The 12954-nt window shown below is 41.8% G+C and overlaps 1 protein-coding gene across 2 annotated transcripts in view; it reads left to right on the forward strand.

The window, feature by feature from the left end:
* The window catches only part of CCDC125 (coiled-coil domain containing 125), a 28504-nt gene extending 17903 nt beyond the window's left edge, over positions 1-10601 (forward strand). The window contains exons 8-12 of one of the 2 annotated variants that reach the window (XM_080682005.1): positions 1323-1438; positions 2452-2559; positions 4141-4315; positions 7546-7676; positions 8559-10187. In XM_080682005.1, coding sequence (XP_080538131.1) covers positions 1323-1438; positions 2452-2559; positions 4141-4315; positions 7546-7676; positions 8559-8867 — 839 coding nt within the window. In that variant the 3' untranslated portion in view covers positions 8868-10187. Of the gene's footprint in view, positions 1-1322; positions 1439-2451; positions 2560-4140; positions 4316-7545; positions 7677-8558 lie in introns of both variants that reach the window. The other variant, XM_080682006.1, reaches the window with a different exon arrangement.
* The last annotated feature ends 2353 nt before the right edge of the window (positions 10602-12954 follow it).

Consider the following 12954-nt stretch of genomic DNA (forward strand, 5'->3'; position numbering starts at 1 on the left):
CCATCTGAGGTTGGTTAAATCAGCAGATGCAAATCCAGGGAAAAGGAGGGTCAACTGTATATTTACTGAAAAAAATTGGTGTATAAGTGGACCCACGCAGTTCAAACCCGTGTTGTTCAAGTGTCAGGTGTATATCTGTGCACCTGCCCCCTCCCCCACATATCCCTTATATAATGAGCTACCTTATGACAAAAATTAATGAAAGAATATTAAAGTGTTTTAAGAATATTAAGGTGGTACCAACTTTTTATAAAATTCTAAGAGAAGATATTGATCCTCCCTTCTGAACAGAAACTGTTTTAAAGTGGTAGCTTGAAGGGGACAAAACTAAGTTCTGAGTCGGGTCATGGCCTGAGAGAGGCACTTTACCTAGTGTAGTTGAGTGAGTTGTGGCGAGGCCCCTGGGTGAGAACTGCACACACACACGGTGCTTCTCTGTACCAGTGATTTGAGCAGATGGAGATTTCTCCTGTGTTAGGTTAGTGCTCCAGACAGAAGCTGCTCATGACAACCCGTCCCCATCCTCCCTCCCACTCCACCCTGCAACAAGAGGGGAGAAGTTAGTTTTCTGCTCTCCAGTAAATAGCAGAAATGTTCTAAATGGCTTGAGATCCGCTTGTGAAAATTCTTAATAAAAAAATCTGATAGAGTTTGGATCACTGTTACTTTTTAAAATATATATATATATATATATATATATATATATATATATATATATATATTTTTTAATTGATTTCAGAGAGGAAGAGAGAGGGAGAGAGAGAGAGAAACATCAATGATGAGAGAGAATCATTGATTGGTTGCCTCCTGCCCACCCCCTCCTGGGGATAGAGCCCACAACCTGGGCATGTGCTCTTGACCAGAATTGAACCCTGGACCCTTCAGTCTGCAGGCCGATGCTCTATTCACTGAGTCAAATCAGCTAGGGTGGATTGCTGGTACGTTTGACAAAAAACAAATATGTGATTCCATCATCTGGTTATCTCACTATCTACAAAGTCTCTGAATAATTTGCCTTTGTATATTTTCTCTTTGAAAATGCTACAAATTTTCCGAGTAAATGAAGACCAGACTTAGGTTGCAAAGTTAAGATACTTCTACATTAGAAGTAATAACATTTTATCTAGTGTTACACATGTATTCTCTCACTCCATCCATTCCCACTATTCTAGCAGATTTTCTGGATGGGGCCAAATTATGTGGGCAATGCCTGTTGTATATGCATTGCTTATAAGGAATGAGTATAGATGTTGATGTAACAAGATTACGTGAGACCAGAGTTAGCCCTCATAACTAACACTTTCTTGTATGGCCCTTCCTAGGCTTGAACCAACAGTATTTGGAAGCCCTTGCGATGCTTGAAATCAAACAGCAGAAGACGGCTCAGGAAAACATGTGCAACACTAAAAGTGACTTCACAGAGGTTTCGGGCCTTGAGGTAGGTAAGCAGGTATGAAAGCTTAGAAGGATGGAAATTTTCTACTTCCCACCGTCACCATCTGTTACACATTTCCCTGTTACAGCATCATACTTACAATTTGAGACTGAGCGGCCCATGGGTTTGTCTAGTTCAGCTCTTGTCTTGCTAGTACCACACCCTTCATGCATGTCATTCTTGGAGATTAAGGGATATGTTAGCCATTTCCTTCCTTTTATTCCTTAGTTTTACAGTTTTAGCAGAAGCTATGTTAGGAGGGTTTCACGGTACATAATCATAGATTGTTTTTTTTTAGGAGTGGACAGATGATTGCTTTTCTCATTGACATTAAAATTCATTCATTTCTGAGCATGCAACTCTCCCTGACAGGAGCCGGCAGTAATGAATGCTGGGCAGCAGGGCCAAGTCCAGTCACAGGAAGTCCACATTATGGATGTTAATATTGACTTCACTAGGTCAAGTTCCTGCCAAGGATTCAGAATTAGAGGAAACTGGTGCCAGGTTAAAGGTGAAGGTGGAAAGTGAAAAGAAGGAAGGTAGCCAAAACCGGTTTGGCTCAGTGGATAGAGCATCGGCCTGCAGACTCAAGGGTCCCAGGTTCGATTCCGGTCAAGGGCATGTACCTTGGTTGCGGGCACATCCCCAGTAGGGGGCGTGCAAGAGGCAGCTGATCGATGTTTCTAACTCTCTATCCCTCTCCCTTCCTCTCTTCCTCTCTGTAAAAAATCAATAAAATATATTAAAAAAAAAAAAAAAGAAAAGAAGGAAGGTAGAATTCCATTATGTTTTTGTTCCAAGTAACAACATTCTTTCCTCATTTGCATGTAATGAACCTTCTCTTGAGTCCTAGACTGCTGGTCTCAGTTTTCTTCTATTTTTGTTTTCCTTTCCAGTTTCTTTGAATAAGATGCTTGACTAGAAATGTGCATGGGTGTGTGTGGGTGTGCCCCTGCATTTTTGTCCAGCTAAGCAGTGTGACACTTAGTAAGAGGGTAATGCTTTTGGATTTAAAGCTTGCGGTCCTTGGAGCCTGCCTTTGTCATGGTCCTGGAGGGAGCCCCTGTTCCTGTGCCCAAACGGCGGCATCTGCTCAGAAAAGGCTTCTTCAGCTCAAACAAGAGGTATCGTATTATCAGAACAGTAAAAGCTTTCGTTTTGTTTCTCTATTAATAGTAGAATAAATGGAAGTATCTGCAATTATTAGCTTCACTTTAGTAGTCATTGGCGGTGGATCTTATGCTTAGTTTTATGCATTAACTTATAAACTGGACATGGTTCCAGAATACAAATAGTATTTGGCACAATACTGTAGCCACATAAAGTTGTTTGCCTAAGATTGTAGTTAATACTTCCTAAATTCTATTTCTTTTGTTTATACTATATACTAGAGGCCTGGTGCACGAAAATTTGTGCACTGGTGGCGGGGGGAGTCCCTCAGCCTGGCCTGCACCCTTTTGCAGTCCAGGACCCCTTGGGGGATGTCCACCTGCCGGCTTAGGCCCACTCCCTTGGGGACTGGGCCTAAGCTGGCAGTCAGACATCCCTCTGGCAGCCCAGGAGCCCTCAGGGGATATCCAACTAATGGCATAGGCCTGCTTCCCACGGGGAGTGGGTCTAAGCCATTAGTGGGACATCCTTAGCACTGCCATGGAGGCGGGAGAGGCTCCCGCCACCACCACTGCGCTGGACAGCCATGAGCTGGCTTCTGGCTGAGTTTCGCTCCCCCTGTGGAAGCGCACTGACCACCAGGGGGCAGCTCCTGTGTTGAGCGTCTGCCCCCTGGTGGTCAGTGCGCGTCATAGCAACCGGTCATTTCTGGTCATTCCGCTGTTAGGGTCAATTTGCATATTACCGTTTTATTATATAGGATTGGAGGAAAAGGTGCACTTATACTTAAAATTACTAGGATTTGCAACACTGATTAATGAGATCAACATGAAGCTTATTAGAAGAGCAGTGAGGTTCAGTGGAAGGAGCCTTTGTGCTACCAAACCTAGCTTTGATCTTAGGTCCATCACTATCTAGCTCTGGCTCTGGACACATATGTTAGACAAAGGGTAATAACTAGTTTGGAGGGTGGTTGTACGAAATAGAGGAAGTAGATATATGTTTAGCACATGCCCAGCATTTAATCAAATGGTAGCTGTCATTTTAATTGGGCTTTAATAACAAATACAGTGTATGGGCCATAATTTTAAAAATATTTTACCTTTACTGAAGGTATGGAATTTAAAGTCTTCAGACTATATGGAAAAGCTAACAGCTAAATATTTAGAATTCATTAGGAGAAGCATATGATTACATAGATCAGAGTAAGGGTCAACTATAGGAGGTGTCTGAAAGATGATATTCAAAATCATTTTCAGTGGTATTGTCTGGAATGGCCCACCGGAGTACTGAAATGCAGCCTTTGGCAGCCTCCCTTCTCCCTAGTGGGGCAGACCACACACAGGGCCTGTCTAGGATAATGAAGTCCAAGAGAACTGACAGGCACCACAAGGGGAATTTCTGGTAATCCAGTTCAGAGTGGGCAGCTCCTGCCAGCAAGAACTGGCACTTACTAATGCAGACGAAATAGACCAAAGACAGACAGTAGTCCCATGCTAGGCAGGGAGATTGCATTTGCTAATCTGACTCAGCATTCAGGCAAGAATTATTCTGGTTTTGCCTCTGACACCTTTCAAACTTTCTTTCAAAACCAGCTGGGACTTTTGCAGAAGAGAAAAGAAGAAGCTTATATAATGGCAGATGCATTCAGAATTGCATTTGAGCAACAATTAATGAGGAAAAATGACCAGGCACTAAGATTGACACAAATGGATAAAATCTGTAAAAAAGAAACAAAATGGATAAATTGGAAGCACCTTAAAGAGGATGGTAAATATGAACTATAATGACAAAATCAGGTTTAATTTCAGAAGTTCTTGGTTATAAGCAAAGTTGATTAAGCATATTTAATACAATTGATAATGTAATTAAAATTTTGCATACAGTTGTGATTTAAAATTTTAGTATCTATTGGAAGAAAGAGGTCACTGGATATTATATATGCAGATGAGCTATTGGGATTAACAAAGCCATAAAATAACAGGATAATCTTTACTACTCTTCTAATGGCATTCCACATTGTCCTGAAATTAACTCCTAAAAGTTTTTGTGACATGAGACTTATAGAGGCCATTAAGCAAATATAATGGTGAAGTCCTCAACAGTAATTTATAGGAAGTACAAAATCAATATTTATATGGTTTTCTATAATAATTCCTTGACAAAAACTTCAATGTCCAGTTCAAGGTAGGTGATTTTTCCAGGGAACTAAAACATAGTCCATGTATTTAGCCTTTTAGGACTCAGTGGGAAACATTAAGAATATCTATTTCTACTATGGACAACAAATGTGTGGGCGATCATCCTCGGGCATCTCTTCTCTCTGCTATGCCTTTGATAGGAGCCACACTGCAACTATTTCAAAATATACTCTTTAAGGGCAGCATTGTAGGGAGAAGAGTGATGGGAGAAAGAAGAAAAGGAGGGGGAAGACATGATTAAAAAGTAACCTTATGAAAGCTTGTCACATTCTGTCACTTGCATAGAAGGCCCACTAACTAGGTATGGATATTGGCCATAAGGGTAGTGCTATGTAGACCAAGCTGGGTTTTTAAGAGGTAGATTTATACTTATTCAGCACTTGAGTGTGGACTCATTTTATTTATTATTATTTTAAAATATATTTTTATTGATTAAAGAGAAGAGAGAGGGAGAAACATCAATGATGAATCATTGATTGGCTGCCTACTGCATGCCCCCTACTGAGGATGGAGCCCATCACCAGGAATTGAACTGTGACCTCCTGGTTCATAGGTTGACACTCAACCACTGAGCCACACCGTCTGGGCTGGACTCATTTTATTCATTTTTTAATCCTCACCCAAGGATATATATATATATATTTTCCTAAAATATATATTTTTTTATTTCAGAGAGGGAGAGAGGAGAGAAACATCAATGATGAAAGAGAATCATTGATTGGCTGCCTTCTGCATGCCCCCTACTGGGGATCGAGCTGGCAACCCCGGGCATGTGCCCTTGGCCGGAATCGAACCTGGGACCCTTTAGTCCACAAGCTGACGCTCTACCCACTGAGCCAAACCAGCTAGGGCCCAAGGATATTTTTTTTGCATTGATTTTTAGAGAGTGGAAGAGAGATGGAAAAATGGAAATACCGATGTGAGAGAAACACATCGATTGGTTGCCTCCTGCACTGCCCTGACCAGGGCCACGGCTGGGGAGGAGCCTGCAACCGAGGTACGTGTTCTTGACAGGAATCGAAACCGGGACCCTTCTGTCCACAGGCTGACACTCTATCCACTGAGCCAAACCGGCTAGGTAGGGCTGGACTCATTTTATATTCCAGAATTCCTGCCTTTCTTAGCTAGTAATAAACCTTAGGAACTTTTCTATAATTTGATAGGTGTAGCTCCCAGTCTTTGCTTTTCCTTAAGGCAGAGAGATTTAGAAGCAGAATTTAAATAATTGATTCATCTCTGAAGACTTTACAAGTCCTTACAAGTTTCAGTAACTGTGAGTTTCTTAGTGACAAGATTTTGATTACTTTTACTAGTATATATTCCAATAATCTGAGCAGGTATAGGATGATTATTACAGGTCATTTTCTTTTGTGTGGTTAACCCTTAAGGCATCAACTTTTCTTCATGAGACAAGTTCTGAGAGAGAGTTTACAAGCACAGGTCCTTTTTTTAGGCTGAATGTAGAGACAGATTCATCCATTCATCGAAGTTGCCAAGTGGGTCAGCTGGTCTGGTGTTTCCACTTTGCCACAGTTGCTCACAGAAGAGATCAGGTGTGGGCCCCAGTCACTGTGGTTTATCTGCTCTCGGTTTCCCAGCAGATCATTTGCACAGCATTCCAAAAACAATCTTGACATTTTCTCTGTATAAATCTATTAATTTTGTACCTTGTACTATAAATTACATTCTTTCTATGGATGAAGAACATTAGTGCACATACTTCAGGTTGTGGATTTTTCAACATTGTCATACCTGGGCTAGATGCTTTCACAACTGTGGATTTTTTTGTTTGTTTTGGTGGTAAAACAATTACCACCTTAGCCATTTTTAAGTAACATTAAGCATATTCACATTGTTGTGTAACCATCACCACTATCCATCTCCAGAACTTTTTCATTTTTCCAAACAGAAACTCTGTACCCATTAAAGGCTAACTGCCCACTCTCCTCCCGCAGTGGATGCTCTATTATTTATTTATTTATTTATTTTTATATATTTTATTGATATTTCACAGAGAGGAAGGGAGAGGGACAGAGAGTTAGAAACATCGATGAGAGAGAAACATTGATCAGCTGCCTCCTGCACACCCCCCACCGGGGATGTGCCCGCAACCAAGGTACATGCCCCTGACCGGAATCGAACCCGGGACCCTTCAGTCCGCAGGCCGACGCTCTACCCACTGAGCCAAACCGGTTTCGGCAATGCTCTATTATTTAATACCACAGCAACCTTGAGGCACAGGCACTATTCCTATTCTAGAGGTGAGGAAATGAAGCTCAGAACTTGTCCAAGGTCATGCAGTTAGCAAGTGGCTAAGTGAAGATTCAAGTCCAGGTCTTTCTGGTTCTAAAGCAGAGTTCGCATGGTTCAGAGGCCTCTAGCCTATAGCTGTTTTGTGGGATCTGCATGGTGTTCTCAAATAATGTGGGTAAGTGGCTGACATTTAAAATTGGGAGATATCACATACAAATCTGGACTGCTGGCTTCTCTGGCGGACTTAGATGATCTGGTAGCATGGGCTGCACTCTCTCCTGGGGGCAGCCATGGTAGCCAGCTGAGGAGTGGTGATGCAACAGAATGGCAGCGTGTTGCTCTGGATTCTCACTGTGGCCCTCTCCTTGCATTTACTATCTTGGCGCTAAAGCCTGTGCTCTTCCCCCTCCACTGTGCTACCTGACTCACCTGTGCTAGCTGTCTCCTGAGGAGTGAATTAGCCTTGGGTCATACATACCACTTTTCCTGGAAGTACTACATCTGTATCTTTTTATGTCTCAGCTGGATTTTCATGTTCAATTTTAGGATCACTATCACAAAGGACTAAGAAGACCTTAGGGCAGAAACTGTTGGGTATGCTCCCTTCAGAAAACAATTCTAAGAAGACTGAAGACCAGGAAAATCCTCAGGAAGTCTTTAAGACGCTAATAGATTTGGTTAGTATCTCTGCTTTCTTTTTGCTTATTAATTCAACTTTTCCACTCTACACTTAACCTTTATGCCCCCTCATCTCCTTAAACTCTCTGCATAAGCTCCACCTCTGAGAAAAGAGGGCACCCCATAATTAACTCCAGGCATCCGTCATCTGCACTGAAATACATTTTATGACAAGACCATCCACTTCCTCAGAGATCCTCTAATCACTGCCACATGCTTGAAACCAGTCCTGTTATCCCCATTTCAGATGACCAAGAGATTCACATTACACAAACATGCTTCTCTATAGGAGTGTTATTTGCATATAAATATAAAAACAATTTTATATTTAACTTCACCTTCTTTTACAGAGGTAAGTACATGTTGATTTTACATATATATATATATATATATACACTTCTATATGTATTTCCTCCTCCCTTCAGATCACCTACAATTTTCAGCAGAAAGAATAGTTTTCTCTTCTTCCTTGAAAAAATATCAATAACTTGTAGCATGAAGCTTGGGAATGAGTGGACACCTAATTAATTTATTCATATTGATTGACTTGACAGATTGAACATTTTTTTAAAACAGTTTGGCAATTTTTTTAAAACATTTTTATTGATTTCAGAGAGGGAGAGGGAGAGAGAGAAACATCAATGATGAGAATCATTGATTGGCTGCCTCCTGCACACCCCCTACTAGGGATTGAGCCCAAAACCCAGGCATGTACCCTTGACCAGAATCAAACCTGGGACCCTTTAGTCCGTAGGCTGACACTCTATCCACTGAACCAAACTGGCTAGGGCCAGAGTGAACATTTTGATAAAATATTTCTGACTAGAGTTCTATACTGTTACTTGTTGACTAACTGGCACATTTAATTCCTGTGAATGCAGCTGAATGATAAAGAAGAAGCTTTGGCTCATCAGAGAAAAGTTAGCTACATGCTTGCCCGGGCACTGGAAGACAAAGACATAGGCTCAAGAGAGAATAAAGAAAAAAATTCCATGAAAAACAATTTTCCATTAAAATACCCCAAGCAGAAAACTTCAGAATTCTCTGTTTTACATGATCCTGTACATTCAAGTGTTCACATTTTTAATTCTGTGGGCTGTATTTGTTCAATCCAGCATCTTCATACAGATCAAAACTATAGAAGAACTCTGAAAAGATCTCATTCTTTGCCACGAAATATCATCTTTTGAAGATAAACCAGTTGAAATTAGAACCAAGAACTGTTTATGTCAAGGGACTTTGAAAAAGGATTGTGTAAATATTGCCACATCTTCAGAAATTGTATGTTTTCTGGGTATTTCTAAATGTTAGGAGGCAGCTTAAATACTCAAATGTTTTCTATAAGAAATTTATTAGTATTCTGTGGTGACATATATATAAATTACATTACTATATTTTATAAAATCTTATTTGCCAACATCTTAAAAACAAAAATATTATTTTGAGAAAAACAAAAAATTATTTAACTAATTAGAATGACTATGGCATCTTTGACTGGCACAAGCAAGAATATAATGTAAATTAATGCTCTAAGAAATAACAACAATGCCTAGGAGTGATGGATTGTTAATTTCTGAAATACATTTATCATGTTTTATTTGTGTGTTTTTTCAGGATTTTTCATTTGCCATGTAACATTTTTTAAAACTTCCTTAAGTTAATCTCAATTAAAAGTATTATGGTGGAACTTTGGCAGAAGTATATTCAAAGTCACAGCTAGTAACCTTCCTAGTTTTTGTTGTTGATGTAATGACATTCTGTAGCCAAATCTACACAGAATTCTGGTATTCAGACCAGTCTGAATTACCTTCTTGGTTTTGATGCTAAATTGTAGGCCACTTAATTTTCTACTTCTATAAATATTACATAGTAATAATCTTTACTATCTTTTGGGAATGTTGCTATATTAGAAGCATCACAATTATGTCAAAGGAAATGTATTACATTACCAGCAATTATAATAAAATTTATCTAATTATGATCTCTAGTGAAAAGATATATGGCTTCACTGAATACTACTTAAATAGATAACAACAGAGTATAAGGTAATAATATAAATCATTTATAGTTGTGTTAAAGGAAGAGTATTTAATTGGCATTAATAAATAATAATAAAAGCTGAAAACTTGGCAAATGAACTTTGAAAAAAAGAATGATGAAGAACTATTGTTATCAGATATTAAGATATATTATCCTAATAATATAAAGCTACATTACTTAAAGCAATGTGGTACCAGCAGGTCAATGGAATAGGATAAAGACCATACACAGACCTAGTATATATAAGAATTTCATATAACATAAAAGGTTAAGGAGCCCTTGCTGGTTTGGCTCAGTGGATAGAGCATCAGCCTGGGACGGAAGGGTCCCAGGTTCAATTCCGATGAAGGGCACATGCTCCGGTTGCAGGCTCGATCCCCAGTAGGAGGCGTGCAGGAGGCCGCCAATGATTCTCTCTCATCACTAATGTTTCTATCTCTCTCTACCTCTCCCTTCCTCTCTGAAATTTCAAAATAAAAAAAACTAATAGAAAAAAAAATGCATATGCATATAAATGCTCTATTTTTAAAATAATTGTGAAGCCCTAACTGGTTTGGCTCAGTGGATAGAGCGTCGGTCCCAGGTTCGATTCCAGTCAAGGGCATGTACCTTGTTGCGGGCACATCCCCAGTAGGAGGTGTGCAGGAGGCAGCTGATAGATGTTTCTCTCTCGCCAAAACCGGTTTGGCTCAGTGGATAGAGCGTCGGCCTGCGGACTGAAGGGTCCCGGGTTCGATTCCGGTCAAGGGCATGTACATTAGTTGCGGGCACATCCCCAGTGGGAGGTGTGCAGGAGGCAGCTGATCGATGTTTCTCTCTCATCGATGTTTCTAGCTCTCTATCCCTCTTCCTTCATCTCTGTAAAATATCAATAAAATATATTTAAAAAAAATATTTAGATGTTTCTCTCTCATTGATGTTTCTAGCTCTCTCCCTCTCTCCCTTCCTCTCTGTAAAAAATCAAAATATTCTAAAAAAAATAATTGTGAAAAACTGAAAATAACCTAAATATCCACATGGTAGAATTCTAAAGACGACCCTTCTCACGATTCCCATCTAGGGACAGTGTAGGTAACTGCCATGAAGAGATTTTTAAGATGTATTTAAAATCCAAGTGAGTTGACCTAATATATGAATAACCCAATTAGGTGAGCAGCTTCTCCCATCACCTTTTTTTAAGAAGCAGAGATTTCTTAGTAGCTGTTGAGGAACATAGACAACCTGAAGCACTGTTGCTGGCTTGCAGATGGAAAGTGCCATATGAGAAGGCATATGCATTGCCTTGAGAAGCTTAGAGAGGCCCCTCACTGACAGCTGGGAAGGACAGATGGCATACGCATTAAAGCAGCATGAACTAAATGAGCTTGGAAACAGATTCTTCCCTAGAGCTTCAGATAAGCACCCAGTCCCACTGATAACTTGATTTTGGCCTATCTTACCTCAAAACAGTGAGCTAATAAATTTTTGTTAATTTAAGCTGCTATATTTATGGTAATTTTTATGCAGCAAAATAAAAATAGTCCATAAATAGAGCCTATGTAAGTAGTATTGTACACATATCAGACATAATCCTCCTATCTAATAAAAGAGTAATATGTAAATTGACCATACCTCTGCTTCACCCACAAGCCATGCCCACCAGCCAATCAGGAGCAAGTATGCAAATTAACCCAACCAAGATTGCTGCGGCCAAGGAGAGAGCAGGAGGCTTGGGTTTCCCTGGCAATGGAGGAAGCCAAGCTTTCTGCCTGCCCTGGCCTGACTTGGCCTCTGCTCAAGGCTACAAAGTTCAATTATAGAAGATAAATAAATCCCAACAAAAATGGCTGCAGCCACGGAGCAAGCAGGAGGCTTGCCTCCACTCAAGGCTACAAAGTTTCAATTATAGAAGATAGATAAATCCCAGATACCAGCACCTCTGCTTGGGTCATCAGGAGGCGTGGCCAGCCTGCAAACCACCACAGGCCCCTCACCGAGGCCGCCCCATGCCCCAAGGGAACCCCCACCCTGATCCAGGACACCCTTCAGGGAAAACCAGCCGGCCCCTACCCGTGCACCAGGCCTCTATCCTATCTAATAAAAGAATAATATGCAAATTGACCATCACTCCAACACACAAGATGGCTGCCCCAATGTGGTAAAAAATGACTGCCCCCATGTGGACACAAGATGGCCACCACAATATGGCCAGCAGGGGAGGGCAGTTGGGAGGGACCAGGACTGCAAGGGAGGGCAGTTGGGGGTGATCAAGCCTGCAGGGGAGGGCAGTTAGGGGTGACCAGGCTGGCAGAGGAGGGAAGTTGGGGGTGACCGAGCCTGCAGGGAAGGGCAGTTGGGGGGGACCCAGGCCTGCAGGCGAGAGCAGTTGGGGGGGGGGGAACCAGGCCTGCAGGGGAGGGCAGTTGGGGGGGGGGACCAGGCCTGCAGGGGAGGGCAGTTAGGGGTGACCAAGCCTGCAGGGGAGGGCAGTTAGGGGCAAACAGGCTGGCAGGGGAGCAATTAGGCATCAATCAGGCTGGCAGGGGAGTGGTTAGGGGGTGATCAGGCTGGCAGGCAGAAGCGGTTAGGGGCAATCAGTAAGGCAGGCAGGCGAGCAGTTGGGAGCCAGCAGTCCTGGATTGTGAGAGGGATCGGGCCTAAACGGGCAGTTGGACATCCCTCGAGGGGTCCCAGATTGGAAAGGGTACAGGCTGGGCTGAGGGACACCCCCACGCCCGTGCGCCTCTAGTATATAATAAAAGAGTAATATGCAAATAGACCAAATGGCAGAACGACTGGTCACTATGATGCACTGACCACCAGGGGGCAGACACTCAACACAGGAGCTCCCCCCGGTGGTCATTGTGCTCCCATGGGGGGAGCACCACTGAGCCAGAAGCCAGGCTCACGGCTGGCGAGCGCAGAGGTGGTGGTGGGAGCCTCTCCCACCTCCGCAGAAGCGCTAAGGATCCCCTGAGGACTCCTGGACTGTGAGAGGGCGCAGGCTGGGCTGAGGGAAACCCCCTCCCCGAGTGCATGAATGTTGTACACTGGGCCTCTAGTATGATATATGATATGACAGTTAAAGTAGATTTATATATATTAACATAGGATGAATTCAAAAGTTTTGAGTAAAAAAATTTGCAGGATGAGGTGTACAGTCTATCACTCACATAAAATTTTGAGACCCGAAACAATGCTGTGTATTACTACATGCAATTTTATAAAATAGCAGCATAAAATCAAGGGAAAACACAC

This window comes from Plecotus auritus (genome assembly GCF_963455305.1).
Source record: "Plecotus auritus genome assembly, chromosome: 7".
Classification (NCBI taxonomy): domain Eukaryota; kingdom Metazoa; phylum Chordata; class Mammalia; order Chiroptera; family Vespertilionidae; genus Plecotus; species Plecotus auritus.